Below are 19,909 nucleotides of genomic sequence, written 5' to 3'. Positions count from 1 at the left end.
TCCCTGCTCTGTGAATGTTTACATGTTATGTTCAATTAAACCATGGCAACATGTAATGTTTGTGCATTATTATTTTCAGCAGACTGTGTTTTTCTATTGTTGTGACTTAGATGACGTTCAGAGCACATTTTATGACCAATTCATGCAAAACTCTGTGTTATCCCAAGGGGTTCACATACTTTTTCTTGCAACTGTATAATCAACAAACAAGTGAAATATAAGCCAAGAAACCATACCTTTGAGTAACCAGACCTCTGTACAGGTAGTCCTCAACCTATGACCACAATGGAGCTCAACATTTCTGTTGCTACGCAAGACAGTTTTGCCCCATTTTTTACCTTTCTTGCTACACTTGTTAAGTGAATCACGGCAGTTGTTAAGTTAGCAACATGGTTGTTAAGTGATTCTGACTTCCCCATTGACTTTGCTTGTCAGAAAGATCGCAAAAAGTGATCACATGACTCTGGGACACTTCAACCGTCATAAATATGAGGCAGTTGCCAAGCCACTGAATTTTAATCACGTGATCATGGGGATGCTATAACGGTGTGAAAAGTGGTCATAAGTAACTTTTTTCAGTGCTGTTGTAACTTCAGTCACTAAATGAACTGCTGTAAGTCGAGGACTACTTGTGTGTCTGATATTTGAAAACAGCCACATGTGCATTTTAATATGATTATTTCAAGATGACAATTATTATTTACAATTTACTACTCACAGTTTCCACACAATAGTTTTTATAATGCTCAACTGGTTGGGAAAACAACACTCCAGCTTAGAGAAAGCACTGATTATGTATCATTATTTAAATAAAGAATTTAAAAAAACTAAAACTAAAACTAAACCAATGGAAACTTTGACAGGAGTGGGAAACCCGGGCTCTGGTCCTTTCTTAAGTACAAAAGCCAGCTGGATGGTTTTGAACCAATTCTTATCCCTAGACTGAGAAGTCAAAAAATATCTATCCATCAACTCACAATCCACCATTGTGATAGGTTAGCCCAGCTTTGCTGACTCAGGAATTCTGGGAATTGAAGTCCATGAGTCATAAAAGAGCCAAGGTTGCCTACCCCTGGGTTAGCCCATAACCTTCAAAGGAGACTTTCACTTTGCAGTGCATTGATTCATATAATACATACACGTGCACACTCATGCATGCAAATACTTTAAATGTGTCTGTATATTGTTCACACACACACACACACACACACAATCCCATCCAATTGTCACAAACTGTTGAATGAAACACAAATTATTGAGTGAAACACGATGAATAAATAAATTTAAGAGGATAAATCCTATAATGTCAAATCTAGTCATGGAACTAACAGGAGAAAAAAAATATATGGGAAACACATAAGGGGTAAAATTGAAAGTGCCTTTTCCCTTAGCGATAAAACCCAAATGAAGATGTTGCTGTTAAAAAGATGCGGCATGGATAATTTCTTCTTAGAAATGATAAGCATGCATGCGTTTCCAAAATGTCAAAAAAAAAAAAAACTAAATCCCAAGCAAACACAAAAAAGGAGTGGAGAACAGATGGTGTTTCAATGGCACCCTCATGCAACAAGGGTTTTCTAAAGTACATACCTAGAAAGATTCTCTTGGGAGCTGTTTTGATTTCTTCATCCTTACTATCTGCAGCTATATTAAAATGTTGAAGAGAAAGCAAAGACAAAACAAAATAGTTTGACTCCTCATAATAGCAAGCTGTGAACGTGCTCTAAATTAGCTTAAAGTTAAGACAGCTTCATGGCAGTCATCATGCTAGAAAGCTCTTTTATATTAAAAAAAAGCAATTTAATTCGCTGGATTCTGATATTAGGCATTCATACTGTGCTCCCCAAAATTTAGAAAAACAGAAAAATCATTTAGAAAACATAAAGGACAAGAACCATAGCTTAAGCAAATATTGAATGCATAGATCAGTATCAAGCAATTATATTAGTTATCTATTTTACACCGCTTTACATTTTTTCGCTAAGAGGATTGTGAAAAAAAAAATTAAGCAAAGGTTTAGCTTAAATAAATCAAAACAGCATGTAAGAGCTCATCTCAGACGATAAATGATGCTTTACAATAATTCAAGAGATAAATATGTACAACAAGCTTATCTTAAATGCCAATAATTGAATTACAATATGAATAACAAATAAAATGTTAAGCTATATTTACTTATCCAAAGTGGTACAAAACTACAAAACCAGCAATTATTTTCATTTTTTGTAGCCAACAAGATCTATTGTTTGATAAAAACAGTTAAATTCTGTTCAAAACAATTCTCTCTAAATTTTGCAAAATCTAGGAAATTGATATATGGATATTGAAACAAAGTAAATAAATTGCCTTTGATCGCCACATATGTGTATCTCTTAAACATATACTAAACCCAAACATTCACATTTATAAATTCATGTATAAAAATAAAAAGCATGAATTCAAAATAAAAAGCCAACAATGCATACTATCAAAACAGGTTTTTGGATATTTCAGGCCATTAATTCATAGAACTCGGTATTTAAATCATACAAGAACATGAGAAAAAATTTCTTGCATTAAAATTAGAAAATGACATTTCAGAAAACACTCCAATGTACGCTGCTTACTAAGGTAATAATAAGGAGGATATATTTGAGTGAATTACCCTTCTTATGCAGAACAAGTTTCATATAAGAATAGACCAGAAATATATAAATTAAAGAACTTTGAGCTACAGATTGGGTCATAAAACAGATGACTCAAGAAAAAAATTCAACAGTGAAGGCTCAATATTGACTGAAAAGCAAAGAGGAGACTAGATCTTAAAACAAATCTTTGATTAAAAGTTTATGAAAAGGCTCAATAATTCGCAACAATTTAACAAATATTCCAACCAGCACAAAACAGACTGTTTATAGATCCTCTAAGATTTTCCCATTAAGATTTGTTTCATGTAACACATTATGTCAGTATTAGGCAATGTGAAAATCATTACCGTAATTTCCTCCCAGAATTAGCTGCATGAGTGAAGGAACTTGGTTTTATATATATACACTGAAGCTAACCATCCAATCAGACAAGGACAAATATGGATTTAGGAGAATTAATAAGGTGAATGGACATATGGATGGACAGACAGGAAGGAAATCTAGCAAGTCTGCCTTCTTTGCATTGCCATATCGCACTTTAAGACGTTTGGACTTCCAGAATTCCCTAGCCAGCATGCCACCTGGGAATTCTGCGAGTTGAAGTTCCACACATCTTAATGGCTTCCAAGTTTGAAAAACACTGGTATATCTGAATTGAAGAGGAGGGGAAAATAAGCCTGCGTAGGTCTGTAAATTATATACATATTTCATGGGCTTATGACATCAGCTTTTTCTCTCATTTCTGTTATCAACCAACTTTCTTATCATCACAAAATGAAGAAGGAACATTTACAAAAGCTGAAGTATGAGAAAACTGTAGAATATTTGTTGTACTGCAACAGAAATATATATGCATGTGATAGTCATACCCTATTCCCACATTTTGTATTTGAAGGTCACACATAACTTGATGGAAGCCATTTGAACCTCTAAGAGATAAGAGTGCTGACTAGCTTTTCCCTCAATTCATCTATATGTCACAGTGTTTGTTATCACCACCACATTCATGATAGATGGTAGGACTGATCCATAAAATGATGGAATGTTACGCTTCTGAGCAGAACGAGTACAAAATGATATTTCAAGTGGATATCACATGACATTAGAGCAATGAATGAGACACCAAGAAGCATATGAGTATATAATAACAATCTGGGAAAGAATGATCTTTTGTCTACAATTTTGCAAAAGAGAACAACAGAAGCCATTTCTGTAGTTCACTACTCCAATAAATAGGATCACTGTTTGAGAATTGCTTTGATTAGGATTTAGCATATTCATACACACACAAATAAAAGTAAATGCTTTCAAAATAAATTACATTTCCTTAATTGGAATGCTCTTTGTGTGTTAGATTATCAAAACAGAGTTTTGCCAAAATATAATGGAGCCAAAGAAAAGAGAGGAGAAATAATGTATTACAGAATCAATACACAATGATTTCAACCAACCTGAAAAGGAACGTCGTTTTATATTCAACTCATTGGCCACACGTACTTCAGTGCACAATTTCAGCATCAATAACATTGTGGCTATCATTATAATGCTTTGCAATAGTAAAGGTGACTCAAAATGTCTCCCAAACCTAAAAGAAGAAAAAGAGATATCAAGTGGTTGAACAGCCAAAATCTTAATAGTTGAAATTATAAAGTGCAAGCACTAAAAGGGAAAAAAGACACTTTCATAAAACAAAATTCAGATTGGATATAAATTAATTTTCTGATTATCAAATTCTTCCAAGAACCGGTTACCATCTTAAATCTTGGTAGGGAGCCAGCATATAAATCTATAACTAGAGAATCTTCTGACAAAGTCACATAAGATGCCAAATAAATTGTTCTGGATAATTGTAGAAAAATATAACAAATAATGGAGAACAAAATTAGCAAATCAAGACTAACTTTTTTACATATTGGAGAAAAAAATTATAAAATAGTGGTACTGGAGATTCTTAATTTTAAATACAAACTTTTTGCCAATGAACCTAAATCTATGCCCAGAAAATCAGTTTCTCCCAGTAAAACCACTAGAGGGAGATCCGTTCTCCTAAGCATTTACAGATCATTAATAAAATCATACACATGTAACAGCTTCACAAAACACATTCAAATATCTTAAATTAATACTTAATATTCATATATACTATCATTTTTAATTTAGCCATATATTATTCATTTGCAGTATGGCAAGTGTAACCAACTAGGCTTCCTTCAGCACCAATTCCAATGGCCTTAACTTTGCAGGTGATTAATAAGGCTTGTGTTCAGACAATCCAAAAATGAAATTATAATCAATAATTAAGAAATACTGTTTAAAGAACACTGGGGGCTAATAGCACACAAAGCAATAAAAGACTCACTTGGTATTTAACACTTGTGCTTGCAAGTTTGCTGATAAACATAAAAGATCTTAACTGTCTTTGGGTCATTCAGTTCAGGGCGCCAAAGTGAATTCCAGGAAAGGCAGTGGTGAATTTAGCATCCTGGCTTATTGCCATAGCAAAAAGAGAAAGCTTAGCAAATGCAGCATTTTCACATACACACATGCAAATGTCCTAAAGGCACGCACCTTTTGCACCGCTTCCCATAGGCATAGAGGATACGATAGAGAGAACAGGCAGAGAAAACAAGGATTCTGGACAAAACAGGGAGAAAGAATTTGCTTGCATTTGCAACTCTGAGCTGTTTGTACTATCCAACGTTTGGAATAAAAAAAACCAAAAAGCAAAAGGAGAGTTGCTGGTGTCCTCTGGATGAAAACAAAAGGGAAAGAGAGAGAAAGCAAGAAAAAGGAGAGAAACATGTTCTCTTCTAATATGCTGAGTGGTTGAGAGCACTGGGAAGGGGGGATTTTAATAAATTATCAGGAAGGTGTCACCCAGACACCTGGGCTAATGAGAAAGGGGAAAAGGAGGAGATCTTTAGTATCAGAATCTATGATGAGCAGGATATTTTTCATGATTACTCTAATAAAAGCCTTCACTGAAATTTCTGGGTTTCACAACAGCAACAAAGCATAACTAACTTCACCAGTGGAATTGTTCCAATGGTTCAAGATTTACTGTTTAGGGTTATGTTTATGTATAAACATTTATATAGCCTATTCTTCCTTTTAGGAAAGTTTGAAGCCACCAGATCATACCTTGTCCCTCACAGCGTCTCTTGCTTTTGGACATCTGTAATTTCATATGTATTAATCCAGGGGTAGTCAACCTTGGCTCTTTTATGACTCGTGGACTTCAACTCCCAGAATTCCTGAGCCAGCTAAGCTGGCTCAGGAATTCTGGGAATTGAAGTCCACGAGTCATAAAAGAGCCAAGGTTGACTACCCCTGGATTAATCAGTCAATTGGAAACATGGAGAGAATTCAGCAGGAGTGCTTACAGACGTTTTACTAAGTACATTGGGACTATCTTCTCTGAATTTTAAGGGAATCTCCAAGTGCCCATGATGGAATGGAATCTTTCCTTTCAACTGCAGACTATACGAACCACCTTTATCCAACATATGTGAGAGCTTCCTGACAATTCCCTTTGTTCTTGAGACATGGATATTATGCAATATTGCATAATATCCCACAGTCAAAAGCTTTCCCAACTCCTTCTATGTTTGGGCTAAGTATTACCCCCAAGGGGTGAAATCCAACAGATAAAAGATAGCTGTAGCCAAGAAATTGTGCATTCACTAAGTTGTGTCTGACTCTTTGCAACTCCATGGACCATAGCAAGCCATGTCCCCGTCTTTCAGTGTTTTCCGGAGTTTGCCTAAATTCATGTTCATTGCGTCAATGACACTATCTAACCATCCCATCTTCTGCTGTCCCCTTCTCCTTTTGCCTTCAATTTTTCCCCAACATCAAGGACTTTTCCATTGAGCTCTTCTCTTCTCATTTGGTGGCCAAAGTATTTGATCCAAGAAATATTTCTCACCAAAAAGAATTCAAAACTATTTTTATATGGGCTAAACTATGATTGATTATTATCATTAACTTCTAATACTTTTTAATTCTTGAGGATTTCTTTTGTAAGATGAGAAAGAGGAGACTATAAGAGTAGATTGAGTACTGTATATTAATGGTGTTCTTTGTGTCAAACTATGGAAGCAAAAGTTTGTCTTGAAAGAAGGATAGAAAGATGACACTTTTAAAGTTTGGTTTTGGAAGACTCCTGAAAATACCATGAACAGCCAATAGAAATGGATCATCAAACAAATCAACCCAGTTTTCTCACTCAAGGTGCAAATGACCAGGCTCAAATTATCATATTTCGGACACATTATGTAAAGCCTTAGCCCTCTGAACAAGGCTCTTATGCTGGGAAAGGTAAGACAAAAGAGAAGAAGAGGATGACCACCAGCAAACTGGATGGACTCATTTACACTGGTGATAGAATATAATAGAAAACAGAGTTGGAAGGGACCTTGGAAGTCTTCTACCGTAGTCCAATCCCCTGCTCAGGCAGGAAACTCTATATGGTTTCAGACAAATGGTCCAATCTCTTCTCACAAACTTCCTGTGTTAAGAGTATTCACAACTTCTAGAGGCAAGTTGTTCCTCTAATTAATTGTTCTGTCACGAAATTTCTCCTTAGTTCTAGGTTGCTTCTCTCCTTGCTTAGTTTCCATGTTAGCTGCAGCATTGAAACAACTGAAGGACCAGGTTAGGGGTAGTTCATCAGAGAAGATGAATGTGGTTGCTAAAAGTTGACATTGACTTGACAGCACATAATCTATCAATTAATGAGTATATAAAGTACTGCAACAAAGGAAGAAAGATTATCCTACTACACATTAGTATGAAATTATTAATGAAGAAAAACATAGGGTAAACGGTTATATCATAGAAGATGCAAGGATATGCATAATACAATTTGATGCTGGTTTGGATAATAGCTTTTCCTCTGGGAATGACCAAAATACATTTCCAAAGAATGTGAATATTTGCTTGCTCATGTAACCATCAAAATGACTTGCCAGGCATATTTAATGCAAATATGCTTCTGTTATATATCTCATTATCTTGCTAAAATTCAGTCAACCATATAGAGACACTGAAAAACAGCTTTTCTAATAGAAGAGAATATCTGTAGCTCAGAATTAAACTGTGGCATCTTTGGTATTGTCTGAGCTTGGTTGCTTGCTTGCAGTCCTTTTATTGCCTAACTAGTTAACATCGTAAGTGGCTAAGTGCATTGATGATGTTAGCTAATCAAGTAATGAAGTATATGAAACCAAACAACCAAATTCAGAGAACACCCAGGACTCCATATTAACTTTGTTTGCTTGGAGGTATTATTCTTACAGTAGACCTTTTTAATATAATTTTCTTCAGGGCGTAGTCAAACATCAAGCCAAACTGAGAGTGCAATTAAGGGAGAGGAAAGCAATACACCATACAATTCTCCTCCCCTAAATACCAGAGCTAACTTTAAGACATTCTGCATCCATTAAAAAATAATGTTAATTTGGTCCACATTTAAAGATGAACGCATGAATTTATAGTATTCCTCAATCTATAAAATAAGTACTATAAAGCCAACCTAAAAGAACAGAACCCACGGGATGTTTTTCACCTAATTAAGGCTATCAGAGAAATAACCAAGAACAAATCACATTCCATCTTCTGAATATTGCATGACCTACTCCAGAAAGATTTTTGCCTTATGAGGCTTGAAAACATAAAGTTGAGTGCTGTAAAATAAACCGTAAAATATCGTTTGCATCCCATTTTACATTGGTCTTTCTCAACTTAGTACTTTCCAATTGTGCTTGGCACTCTAAGCAATTACTAAAATTACAGTAGGATTGTTGTTCAAAATATTTGCAGAGCACCAACTTTAAAAGAATATTTTACATTGTCATCAAATAGTTTTTCCTGCTATGCCATAAGTATATGAATGGGCGTACGCAGAAGGATTACGTAATTATTCTCACATCCTGTGGCTTGGTACCAATGTAATTTAATTCAAAAGCCACAGAAAAAACTATGCAGGTCACTTCTACTGCAACAAAACATAAAAACTGATTTTAAAAAAAACTATTACTGTACTATTTTCTTCTCTAAACTCCAACTTTCTGTAATTTTATATCATAGAATTATATGACCGGAAGAGACCTTGGAGGTCTTCTCATCCAACCTCCTGCCCAAGGCAGGAGTCTTTATAGCATCCCATCTCTGGGAGGCAAACTATTCCATTGATTAATGATTCTCACTGTCAGGAAATTCCTCCTTTTCTCCAGGATGGATCTCTTTCTGACGAGCTTCCACCTATTGCTTCTTGTCCTATCCTGAGGTGCTATGGAAAATAAACTGACCCACTTTTCCCTGTGACAGCCCTTCAACTATTGGAAGACTTCCCTAAGCCTTCTCTTTATTGGGCTAAACCAGGGGTAGGCAACCTTGGCTGTTTTATGACTCGTGGACTTCAATTCCCAGAATTCCTGAGCCAGAGCAAAGGTTGCCTACCCCTGGGCTAAACATACCCAGTTCCCTCCAGACCCCTAATCATTTTTGTGTGATTTATGTGTATGGTGGGGTGTGTGTGTGTGTGTGTGTGTGTGAAGTGGGTCGGTGTGTATATATACACATATCTCTCTATATATATGTGTGTGTGAATGACAATTAGTGTTTTTTTAAAAAAGAATTGGATTTATCAACAATGTATTTTCTCTTAAGATGAAAAATCAGTCTGATATTAAAGCTACTGATTTCACTGAGTGAGAAAGGGATGGATGCTAAGAAACATAGTATCTGATAAAAAGAAAATGACAGTAGATTGAAAAGTCAAATTCTGAACAAGGTAAGAATTCTGGGTGAAGATAGAAGGGTAAAAAGAAAGGGGAAGAATAAATAGTACTATGAAAACTAAGATCAAGTGTGTCTGGCAAGAAGAACTGGAAGGAAAGAGTTTTGAAAACCACGGAGTATAAAAGAATACAAAGATAATCCATTTTTCATTATTTAAGCAAAAAACACACCTCTTTGGGATCACAAATCATGCTACATCACCTGTGATCTAGTAGATAACCCCAAATAACAAGTTTACACCACATATTGAACCAGGTCAAATAATGTGATATGTTTTTGATAACATTGTTCTAGCAAATATTATTGCAAGCCAAGCAAAGAATATATTTAAGATGACGTTTACTCAATAATTCCTTAGAATCAAGTTAAGAAATTTGCTGGTGTCCATTTAGTTAGATTTAGAGACTAACTGGACTTGAATACCGATAGAATGTAGCATCAGATTTCTGATCATAAATCCAGAATATTCTGGAAGACCAGTATAGAAGTGAAATAAAAATGGAAATGTTGGCTATTCAAGTTCTTTCAGAAATCTCTATAAGTAGTTACAATTCTTGCTGATAATATATATTTGAAAGTACAGTTTTTAAAAAGTATTCATCAAACCCTGGTTTTTACTGCAGCATACTGGATTTATGATTGTCATAATTCTACACCTATTGCAGCTAGTGAGTATTAATGCCCTCTAATCTCTATATAGTTATGGCTTATGATCCTAAACAGATAAATATGAACAGTTTTTTTTGCTTAAAATCTTTTAAACAGGATATCCTAGTTTCAAGGGCAAACTGTTATTACTATTTAACTATTTTTAAATATTTTCCATGCCTATAATTATTCACAAGCCACAATTATATTGCCCATCGATTGGAAAAAGAGAAAGCAGAAGCATAATACAGATAGTCCTTGACTTACAACAGTTTGTTTAATGACCGTTCAAAGTTACAATGGCACTGAAAAAAGTGACTTATGACCATGTGAAAAACAGTCATAAGTCACTTTTTTCAGTGCTGTTGTAACTTCGAACGGTCACTAAATGAACTGTTTATGACTGTTACAGCCTCTCCTTGGTCACGCAATCAAAATCAGATGCTTGGCAACTGACTCGTATTTATGACGGTTGCAGTGTCCCGGGGTCATGTGATCACCTTCTGCAACCTTCTGACAAGCAAATCAGTGTGGAAGCCAGATTCATTTAACAATCATGTTACTAATTTAACAACTGCAGGGATTCATTTAACAAGTGTAGAAAGAAAGGTTCTAAAATGGGGCAAAATTCAAAAATGTCTCACTTAGTAACAAAAATTTTAGGCTCAATCGAGGATTGCCTGTAATGCAAAGTAAACTGAGAAACTCAAGTATCCTTTCTCTAAAAGCAGCCCATTAACAATATTCAACAGGAGTCGGTAATAACGAACACCAATACAATTCTTCATTTCCTGAACTTTCTCTCAGCATATATTAATATAAATGATAGAATCTCCACTAAATACAATCCACTAAATTGTTTTGGTCAAATTTTCTACTAGAGGCTAATGTACAGTTGTCTTGTCTATGTGTACGAGAGAGGCAAGAGATATCCAGAGAAAGTGCCTAAGGGAATTTCAAAACATTATCTGCCCTTTCTTGAACTTTCCTATAACAGGGCAGCTTGGAAATTTATATGAGTCAATCTTTTAAAAGTCTCTAAAAATACAGTCTTTTTCCCATAATTAATTATTATAAAATCTAAGAAGGTGTGAGGAGAGAAAGCAGCACTGGTCGTCCTACAACTACCTGGCATAAAAGAAGCACACCGTTAAACAATCAGTCTTTTTAAATACTTGTCACTAATCAATCAGTCTGAAAAGCCAGCCTGATAACAGCCTTGTGCTGTTTTGTGATTTTGGTCTAGTTTTAAAGGAGGGATCTCTGGGCTCAGCGCTCCCCTTGTCTAAGACTCAAGCTGAAAGGCACTTAGGTAGGCTGTAATACAACTAGCCTGTTCTGGCTGCTGAAGTCTGCCTTCCTTGTTCCTTATTTTTGCCATTTATTTTTCCCCAGAGCTGGGGCAAGGTTGGAGCTGTTTTTTCTACTGGCCAGAAAACAATAAGTCTGTCCCCACCCCTTCTAATTGCAGGAAAGCACTCAACTGATTTCATTGCAAACAAAACACTAACAGAGGAAACCTGATAATTCCTTTGGATTAGCCGAAGGAATATATAACTCAGCAGCTATTCAGGTACTGTATTCCATAAAATAGTTCAGCAACTAATGTTAGGAATACTTCAAGTACATTTTGTTCTCCAAGAAAAATAATCCGCAGGAAAAAGAGTCCCTAATATTTCATAATATTCTCGTCAAATTCTGGCTTCAAAAAGAGATGGTTACGTCCAAGCTTACATTATCTGTTCAGTTTGGTCTGACTTAAAAATATAAATTATAAAATACAGATTTTTATGCTAAGGAACATTACATAAACTGCATGAAGAGTGATATTCCCGAGCTACCCAAATTTATGTAATTATACAGTTTGTACCCCAAATAACATCCCAAAGTGCAATACATATTTATGATTGGAAGTCATGTATTTTGTCTGTCTTGTATGAACACCCTGACATAGCTGGGACCAAATTTCATTAACACCTATCTCTGTAATATTCCTACAAAAGGATGTAGAAGATGCTTTAGGAAGGCATCTATTGTCTTATATTTATTAAGGTAGATTTCTTATTTTTATTACTTAAACATTTTAAGCTTTTTCTTCTCCTAAATTCCTGCCTACTGCCTTCACTTTCAGGTTTTCCTTAGTTGCTGATGAATTCTCCAATCAAAGTTTAGGCCAGTTCAAGATGAGAAATAGCAAATATTGCTGTCATCACAACTAATCATGGAACATTTTAGTCACCCACCAATAAACTCCTGGAAAAAATGTGGTATAGTGCTAGATTAAGAAGCAAGATTAAACTCTTTGAATTAATATTTTGGGCTAGTCACCATCTTTCAGCCTAACCACTTTCACAGGTTTACTGTGAAGAAAAATTTGGAAGGATGAGAGATACAAAGAAAGACACATAAACAATTTATCTCCCTACCTATTAGGCTTTTTGGATTGAAAAAAAAAGACCTAAATATATTTAAATTGCAGAAAAGTACTCTATTTTGAAGATCCTTTGGTATTATGGTTTTTTTGTATTTCATAATTACAACAATGTAATAATATTACTCAAGAAACTTAGTCCCTTAAATAAATGAAGGCACATACATTGCCTCAATAATATTCTATTTACAGCATGGTAATAGCATTTATGATATAGGCATTTATGACTGAGGCTCTGAAGACTCTGAAATAATTATTACACTGGTTTGTGAGGGGAAGCACCATACGAAAAGTAAAGATAATAGTCTCTCTCATTTATCTAATATGTGGAAGAAGTGCAGAAGGAACATATGATCCTCCAAATGTTACCCAACTGTTATTCTCATCATCCTGTATACTAGACACATTGACAGGAACAAAAGAGACTTTACCAACTTCTAAAGGGACAATATGCTTCATTCTTCTCTCTAATTTCAATTATAGCCTTGATTAGCCAGGCTCAATAATGATTCAATGTACATTCATTATTCCTTTAAACACAGAATTATTTAATAAAGGTCAGTTTCAATCAGTTAACATCCCCAAAGAAAACTATAAAGCAAATAATAAAAATCTAATTCTTCTTCAGGCAGTAAAGAAAGAAAAATATAAGTAGCAGCCTATATTTTTTGAAGGTCAGACCCTGATGGTGGATGGTAGATAAATAAAACAATTTAATGTAATCACGAGAAAAGCCAATACTTCTATTTATCTCCAAGAGTTTTATTCCGCATTACATTCTTAAAATTATAGCAATACCTCCTTAAAAGGTCATCTGTAACCAAATTAAAATCTGAGGAAAGCCCTTCCCACAAAGATTCATGGATCAAACTAAATATATAAGGCTAATGGTTTTGTTTATGTTTAGTCATGAACACCGATCAGTTATATTGCGATGAAGGATGCTTTGTAGCAAGACCAGGATGAAAGTCTTCTGAAGTTGAAGAAAAGGCCGACAGATAACTGTGCTATTCATCCGTTAGTGGGAATCCTAGAGATAAATATTTAATACGAAGAACAATGTTGCTACTCTTAAACATTTCAAATGTCATATGACAGACACAATTGCTTCATTCTTACACATAGATTAGATCTGCCATGAAAAGTGTGAATTATCCCAAACTAGGCAATTGTCATTAATATGGTCCTGTTTGCTACATTCTATTACATGTATAATTAGCATGAGCTATACTGAAATGTATTCAGAAAATATAATGTATATTTTAAAATTAGATTAATTTTACATTTCACCATTTTTATTTTATGCCTCACACTTCCACATAGGAATATACATGAGAATCTTACAATGCTGCTGTATAATTGAAACATGTATCCTATACATAACATATAATAATCAGCCATTTTCCAGAAAGATATCTATGCTTGTCAACTCCAGCAAAAAACTGAAAGTCATTGTTGTCATCCTAACATTACATAAACCTTTGCTGATCACTACAAAAGGTTGTCCCAAAGGTGCTTTTTCAAAAGGCAACTGGACTTTTTCAGTTTGTTTCAGTTCTGAACTGAAGAAGCTTCTTGGATGAGAAGCAAAACATCTTCAAACAAAAACAAAGGAAATCTAGTTGCCTTTTGAAAAAGCATCTTCGGGACAACCATGACCTGGATGACAAAGAATCTCCATAGACATCTACAAAAGCTTGTGTAGTACTCATTTAGGCTTTAAAGTAGGGGTGTCAAACTCGCAATGTCACGTGACGGCAATGGGGTGGGTGTGGTTTTGCTATGATGCATCCGGCTCGCGGGTCAGCAGTTTGACACCCCTGCTTTAAAGCTTCATAACTTTCTCAATTAGCCACAACAATCTACAGGTTGAAGAAATGGATTAGTGGATGTTACAAAGTTTTCAAATAATACTGGATCATTTCATTTCAGATAATTGGGGCACAATGGCCTAGTACAGGGGTGTCAAACTGCCGGCCCACGCGCCGGACGCATCATCCGGAAGCTGCGCCCACCCCATTGCCGGCAATGGCAAAACCATCCCGATATATTACGCGGCGTCACATGACATCGCGAGTTTGACATGTCTGGCCTAGCAGATAAGGTGCTTGGCTTGTCAACTGGAAGGTTGGCAGTTTGAGACCCAAACACCACGTGACACGTTGAGCTTTCAGCTCCTGCCAACCTCACAGTTCAAAACCATGCAAATGCAAGTAGATAAATAGATACCACTTCACTGGGAAGGTAACAGAGTCTGTGTGCCTCGGCATACAGTCATGCTGGCCACATGACTATGGAAGCATCTTGGAACAATGCTGATTCCCTCAGCTGGGAAACAGAGATGAACACTGCTCCCTAGAGCCAGACATGACTGGACAAGGGAAACCTTTTACTTTTTATATCCTTATTTAACTGAGGATTTTTCTTTGCTAAGGGTGGGCAGACTTCAAAGTCAATGATAAAATGTTACTTTGAAATATAAGGGGATACATATCTAACACTTGTCTGCAACCCCTTAAAACAACTTTGTCATTTCCCAAGAGTCACAAGACTACCATCTGATCTCAAGTACTGTAAAGACACTTTTTGGTTTAAGGAGTTGCAGACATTTCCAATTAGCATTTGCCTGCTCTTGAAGGATCTTTTTTCCCTTCAGTTCCCAAGTGCCACATAACCTTGTTCTTCATAATACATTTAATTGTTCATTAAGCTTATTCTATGTTTGCTAGATAAATATTGATAAAGCCTCCACAGCTAATTTCAAAAGAGCTTTTGTTTGGGTTTACATGTGTTCAATCCTGGCAACTTCAGGCTGACAAAAATATAAAAGTTTTCCAATACAGCATACAGAGTATATTTCAAAATATCAGATATCACAGATTAAGGACCTTCATTAGGTATCACAGGTTTAGGGCAACCACAAAAATGTCATTTGTGTTTCACCCAAGTATCCTTTTGAATATACTCATGAAATATTGACAAAGAACCCAGAGGGAGGCCAAATACAGGTGATATATTACTTATACTTCAAAGGAGTTTCATGGAATTTGGCAGCACAGCAAATCTCTCTCTCTCTCTCTCTCTCTCTCTCTCACACACACACACACATACACACACACACACACACTTTTTTCAGGTATCGATAGATCCTCCAGAAGTACAAAGAGAAATTTAATTTTTAAAAAAGAAGCAACTTACCAAAAGAGTATCCTTAAAATGTTTGCAATTAATAATACTAAACACACGTAGGTTGAAAAGCCCTCTGCGTTCTGTGTTCTTTTAATATCTCGGTATTGAGGGATGTATGGCACTACACCACCAAACATCATGGCTGCTGAAGCCCCCCAGGATATCAGCTGTTGAACTGCAGATACCAGCCATTCCCAGCCATCTGTTTCCATCATGGGCAGGATGATGTCCCTTAGCATGAGGACAGTTGGTTGCAAAAGGGAAGCCCCTTTTTCACTTCCTCAGGATTTACTGACTTGTATTCATATCTGATTAATCTTCCAATAGGCCATGTGCCATTCTTTAAGCAACACTAGAAAAACAAAGCGAGAGGAGACAAAGTCAAAACTTGCAGGGAAATATTCAGTCACATCATTAGAAAATAATTAGTCAAATCATAATGAACTAGAAGAAAAGACAATCTATTTGTCTAAACTAGTGCTTGCTCCACCATGCTGACATTCAAACAAAATATCTGAGTTGTCAAGAATGGGAAAGCTTAACAATCTTAAAACTAAGTATTCTAACAAAATATACATACTAAAACTTATCAGTTAATACTCATGATGTGCAGTGTGTTCCTTTGTTGCAATTACTGGTTCCAGCATAGCAAGCTTTCTTAAATTAATTCCTTTATAGGTCTGCATATTTTTTTTCTAATAAACAAAAAATTCTGCAGGTTGGATAGCACACTTATAATTAATGGCATTAATGGCAGAGCCATGGTGGCGCAGTAGTTAGAATGCTGTATTGCAGGCTAATTCTTCTGACTGGCGATTGCCAGCAGTTTGACAGTTCGAATCTCACCAGGCTTAAGGTTGGTGACTCAGCCTTCCATCCTTCCAAAGTTGGTAAAATGAGGACCCAGATTGTTGGGGACAATATGCTGACTCTGTAAACCACTTAGAGAGGGCTGTAAAGCACTGTGAAGCGGTATATAAGTCTAAATGCTATTTCTATAAACATGTAACACTTTTAGGACTGATGATGTAAGATAACTACTTGTAAGACAACTACTGTCCATAATAAAGGCACATATATTAATGAGACACACATCAGAAGCAATCTAGTAGCTTTTAATTAAATTTAATTAGTTGAGAAAGGTGCTACCAGATTCCTTTGGATTTTCGGCCATCATGAAAGAACATGGCTTGCCTTTTACAGCGTCTTTAATAAAATAAACTTTCCTATTGAAAATTCCTATAATCATGAGTTTTAATGAGTAGAAATTCTACAGAGAGTGATAAACTGCTGTTGACTTATTTGGTCAACAGCAATACAAAAGAGATTTTTACTCAAATTAGCATTGTTATAGAGAAAACATTATCCCTTTTCAAAAAATACACAAACATTCCTCCTCGGGCATGGGAGAGAAAATCTCTTTCAAGACCTCGCTTACTAGTTGAATACTTAATAACTTTCTTATTTAGCAAATTATATTGTCACCGATTTTCATTTCCTTAAGAGCTATTTCCATCAATCAAAATGGTTTTTAATCAACAAACTCAGCTTCTCTCTCACGCACACACTACAAATACTACAGTTGAACTCCCAGAATGCCCAGTCAGATCACAAGGAATTCTGGGAGCTGCAGCCCCCAACTCCCCTGCAAGTTTATTTAATTTTTCTAAGTAATTCTGGAACTATACCGTACTAACGTCTTGTCAGGGGAAATGATTAACTACCTGCTTGTCAAGGAAAATTAATACAGGTAGTCCTCATCTTACAACCACAACTGAGCTCAAAATTTCCATAGCTAAATGAGACATTGAGTTTTGCCTCATTTTTCAGCCTTTCTTGCCACAGTTGTTAAGTGAATCACCACAGTTGTTAAGTTAGCAACACAGTTGTGAAGTGAATCTGGCTTCCCCATTCATTTTTTTTCAGAAGATTGCACAATCACCCCAGGACACTTCAACTGTCATAAATACATGCCAGTTGCCAAGCATCTGAATTTTGATCACACGATGCTGCAACGGTTGTAAGTATGAAAAATGGTCGTAAGTCACTTTTTTCAGTGTCATCGTAACTTTGAACGGTCACTAAATAAATGGTTGGAAGTCAAGGATGACCTGTCCAGTTAAACAAAAAGAATAGGAAGAAATTGATCTATGAAATCATGACAAGTAGTGAATCAAGAGAGATGAAAGAAATAAGACTGTATTCTCTGCTGCTAGAGGAGAAGTCCCAGGAATTGGAGAAGGTAAGACTCCCCCCTTCAGACTTTCTGCCTCTTCGGCTCAACAACTGGGACCCCAAATTACGGAGTCCCAGCTGAGTCCTCTCGCCAGAAGACCGTTTTATCTACAGCCCTTGCCTTACCAAGGGAGACGGAGAGAGAGGAAGTGAAAACACCACTTTCCCCCTAAGTGTTTTCTCCACTCCTCTCTGAATGGCCAACCGCGGCTCTGATACAAAACGCTACCGGTACTTCTGCTTTCCTTCCACGCTCCCTTTTAGCAACTCCGCCAAACTGCCCAGCTTCGAAAAGCAGAGCGGGCGGAAACCTAAACCCCGAAAGAGGAGGAAACGGGGCTGCGGGGGGGGGGGGCTCGCCCTCTTCTTACCTGGGCTCTTGCCAAGGCCCCTCGTCCCAAGAATCGCGCATCTCCCCCTATTGCTCGAGGGAGCCCCAGCGCGGGGCGCCGCTCCCGCCCCAGACTGCGCTAAAGCCACAGCTGCGCTGCGCCCTTTCCGTGCCCGGGGCTTCCAAAGCCACAGGCACCGCTGCTGCTGCTGCTGCCGCCGCCGCCTCCTTGGGCGACTGGAAACAAGGCGCTGGCAGCGGCAGCCCCCAGCAGCGAGAAAATGAGCCCCGCCTCTGTGACATCAGGAGAAGCTGAGATGCCTCCGTCTGTGAAGAAATCCGCCCTTCCTGCCTTTCGTCGTTTGGGTCCTAGCGCCCGACCAGTTCCGAAGAGAAAGAGACTCACTAAAATCCTGGGAAACGCGGGTTGGGGGGGGGGAAGAGGGAATCTCAGTTTTCGAAAGAGACCATCGAGCTCGTTCTCTTTGCTAAACAAGGATTTAGATGGGGACCCCCGCACACACACACACACACACACACACACACACACACACACACAAGATCATGGGATTTTTTTTTTCTCCCCCGTCAGATACGAGAAAAGAAAGGTGTTGGAAAAATAGTCAAATGTCAGATTATCACAAAGTCTTCATGCAACAAAGTGAGCGTGTTTCCTGTGGAATATAAATAGATCGGAGCTGCTTCCAACGCTTCTTTAAAATGTCATAATCACCAACGGCGGTAATATACTATTTTTTTAACTAAAGTAGTATTTTGAAGAAAGAAAATATGGGGGGAGGGAGAGACATGTTTGTGCTTGCACTAAATGCCTTAGAGTTGTTTCCTAGTATTTATTCAAATTTGTTACAGCAACCCAACTCCAACAGACAAGGTGGTGTACAAAACTCTGCATTTTAACTACTGTATGTAAATTCTTGCCTACTGTTCCTAATTGGTAATTATGTCTCAGCTTCCTATGAAATATTCAAGGCATCAAAAGGGGTATATTAACTTCAAACCTTTCTGATAAACCCCTCCATAAAACTAAAAGGTGTTAGCATCTTGCAGGAGGTTTTTGTATAGTGTTCTGTAAAACTGAATTTAACACTATCCAGCAAGAAATCCTAAATAGTTCTTAGTTCTAAGAAACTATATAGGATTGGCACCAGGAGCAGAAAAGGAGCCCCAATCAACAACGTCTGGCAGAAACCACACCCGTTGAGACGGAAGGAAATGTAAAGATAGGAGGCCCAGCTCTCATGCTGTTCCATCATGTGCCCTGGAACTTGATAATATATAGAGAGAACTTATTATTCGAAAGTGTTACAAGGCCAAAAGAGCAGTTTCCTTTATCAAATGTTTTATCAGACAAAGTAAAATGAAATAAATTAACAGTATTTCAGCAGCAGAAACAACAGGAGTAAATCTGTGTGTAGGGAAAAAATACACAAGCTAACTTAGAGTCCTTTTAAGAGCTGAAGCTAGGATAGGCATCTTTTCATTAAACTCAGTGTTGTGAGTTCACATAGGGGAATTTGGGAGGAGGGTAGTATTACCAAGAGTCCTTGCAGTTTTCTTGGGAAGATAACCCTAACCCTAACCCTAATTTTGAATGATCACTAAATAAATAGTTTTAAATCTCTA

The 19,909-nt window shown here is 36.8% G+C and overlaps 1 protein-coding gene across 1 annotated transcript in view; it reads right to left on the bottom strand.

Annotated features, from left to right (window-relative positions):
• Nucleotides 1–15,938, bottom strand: part of SLC66A2 (solute carrier family 66 member 2) — a 37,163-nt gene extending 21,225 nt beyond the window's left edge. The window contains exons 1-3 of the mRNA XM_015826808.2: nucleotides 15,709–15,938; nucleotides 4,079–4,212; nucleotides 1,591–1,644 (exon numbers count right to left, since the gene is read on the bottom strand). Of these exons, the coding sequence (XP_015682294.2) occupies nucleotides 1,591–1,644; nucleotides 4,079–4,212; nucleotides 15,709–15,938 (418 nt within the window). The remainder of the gene's footprint in view (nucleotides 1–1,590; nucleotides 1,645–4,078; nucleotides 4,213–15,708) is intronic.
• Nucleotides 15,939–19,909: the final 3,971 nt, after the last annotated feature.

This window comes from Protobothrops mucrosquamatus, unplaced genomic scaffold (assembly GCF_001527695.2).
Source record: "Protobothrops mucrosquamatus isolate PMUCROS unplaced genomic scaffold, P.Mucros_1.0 scaffold_212, whole genome shotgun sequence".
NCBI lineage: Eukaryota > Metazoa > Chordata > Lepidosauria > Squamata > Viperidae > Protobothrops > Protobothrops mucrosquamatus.
This window is presented reverse-complemented; position numbering and strand designations above follow the sequence as displayed.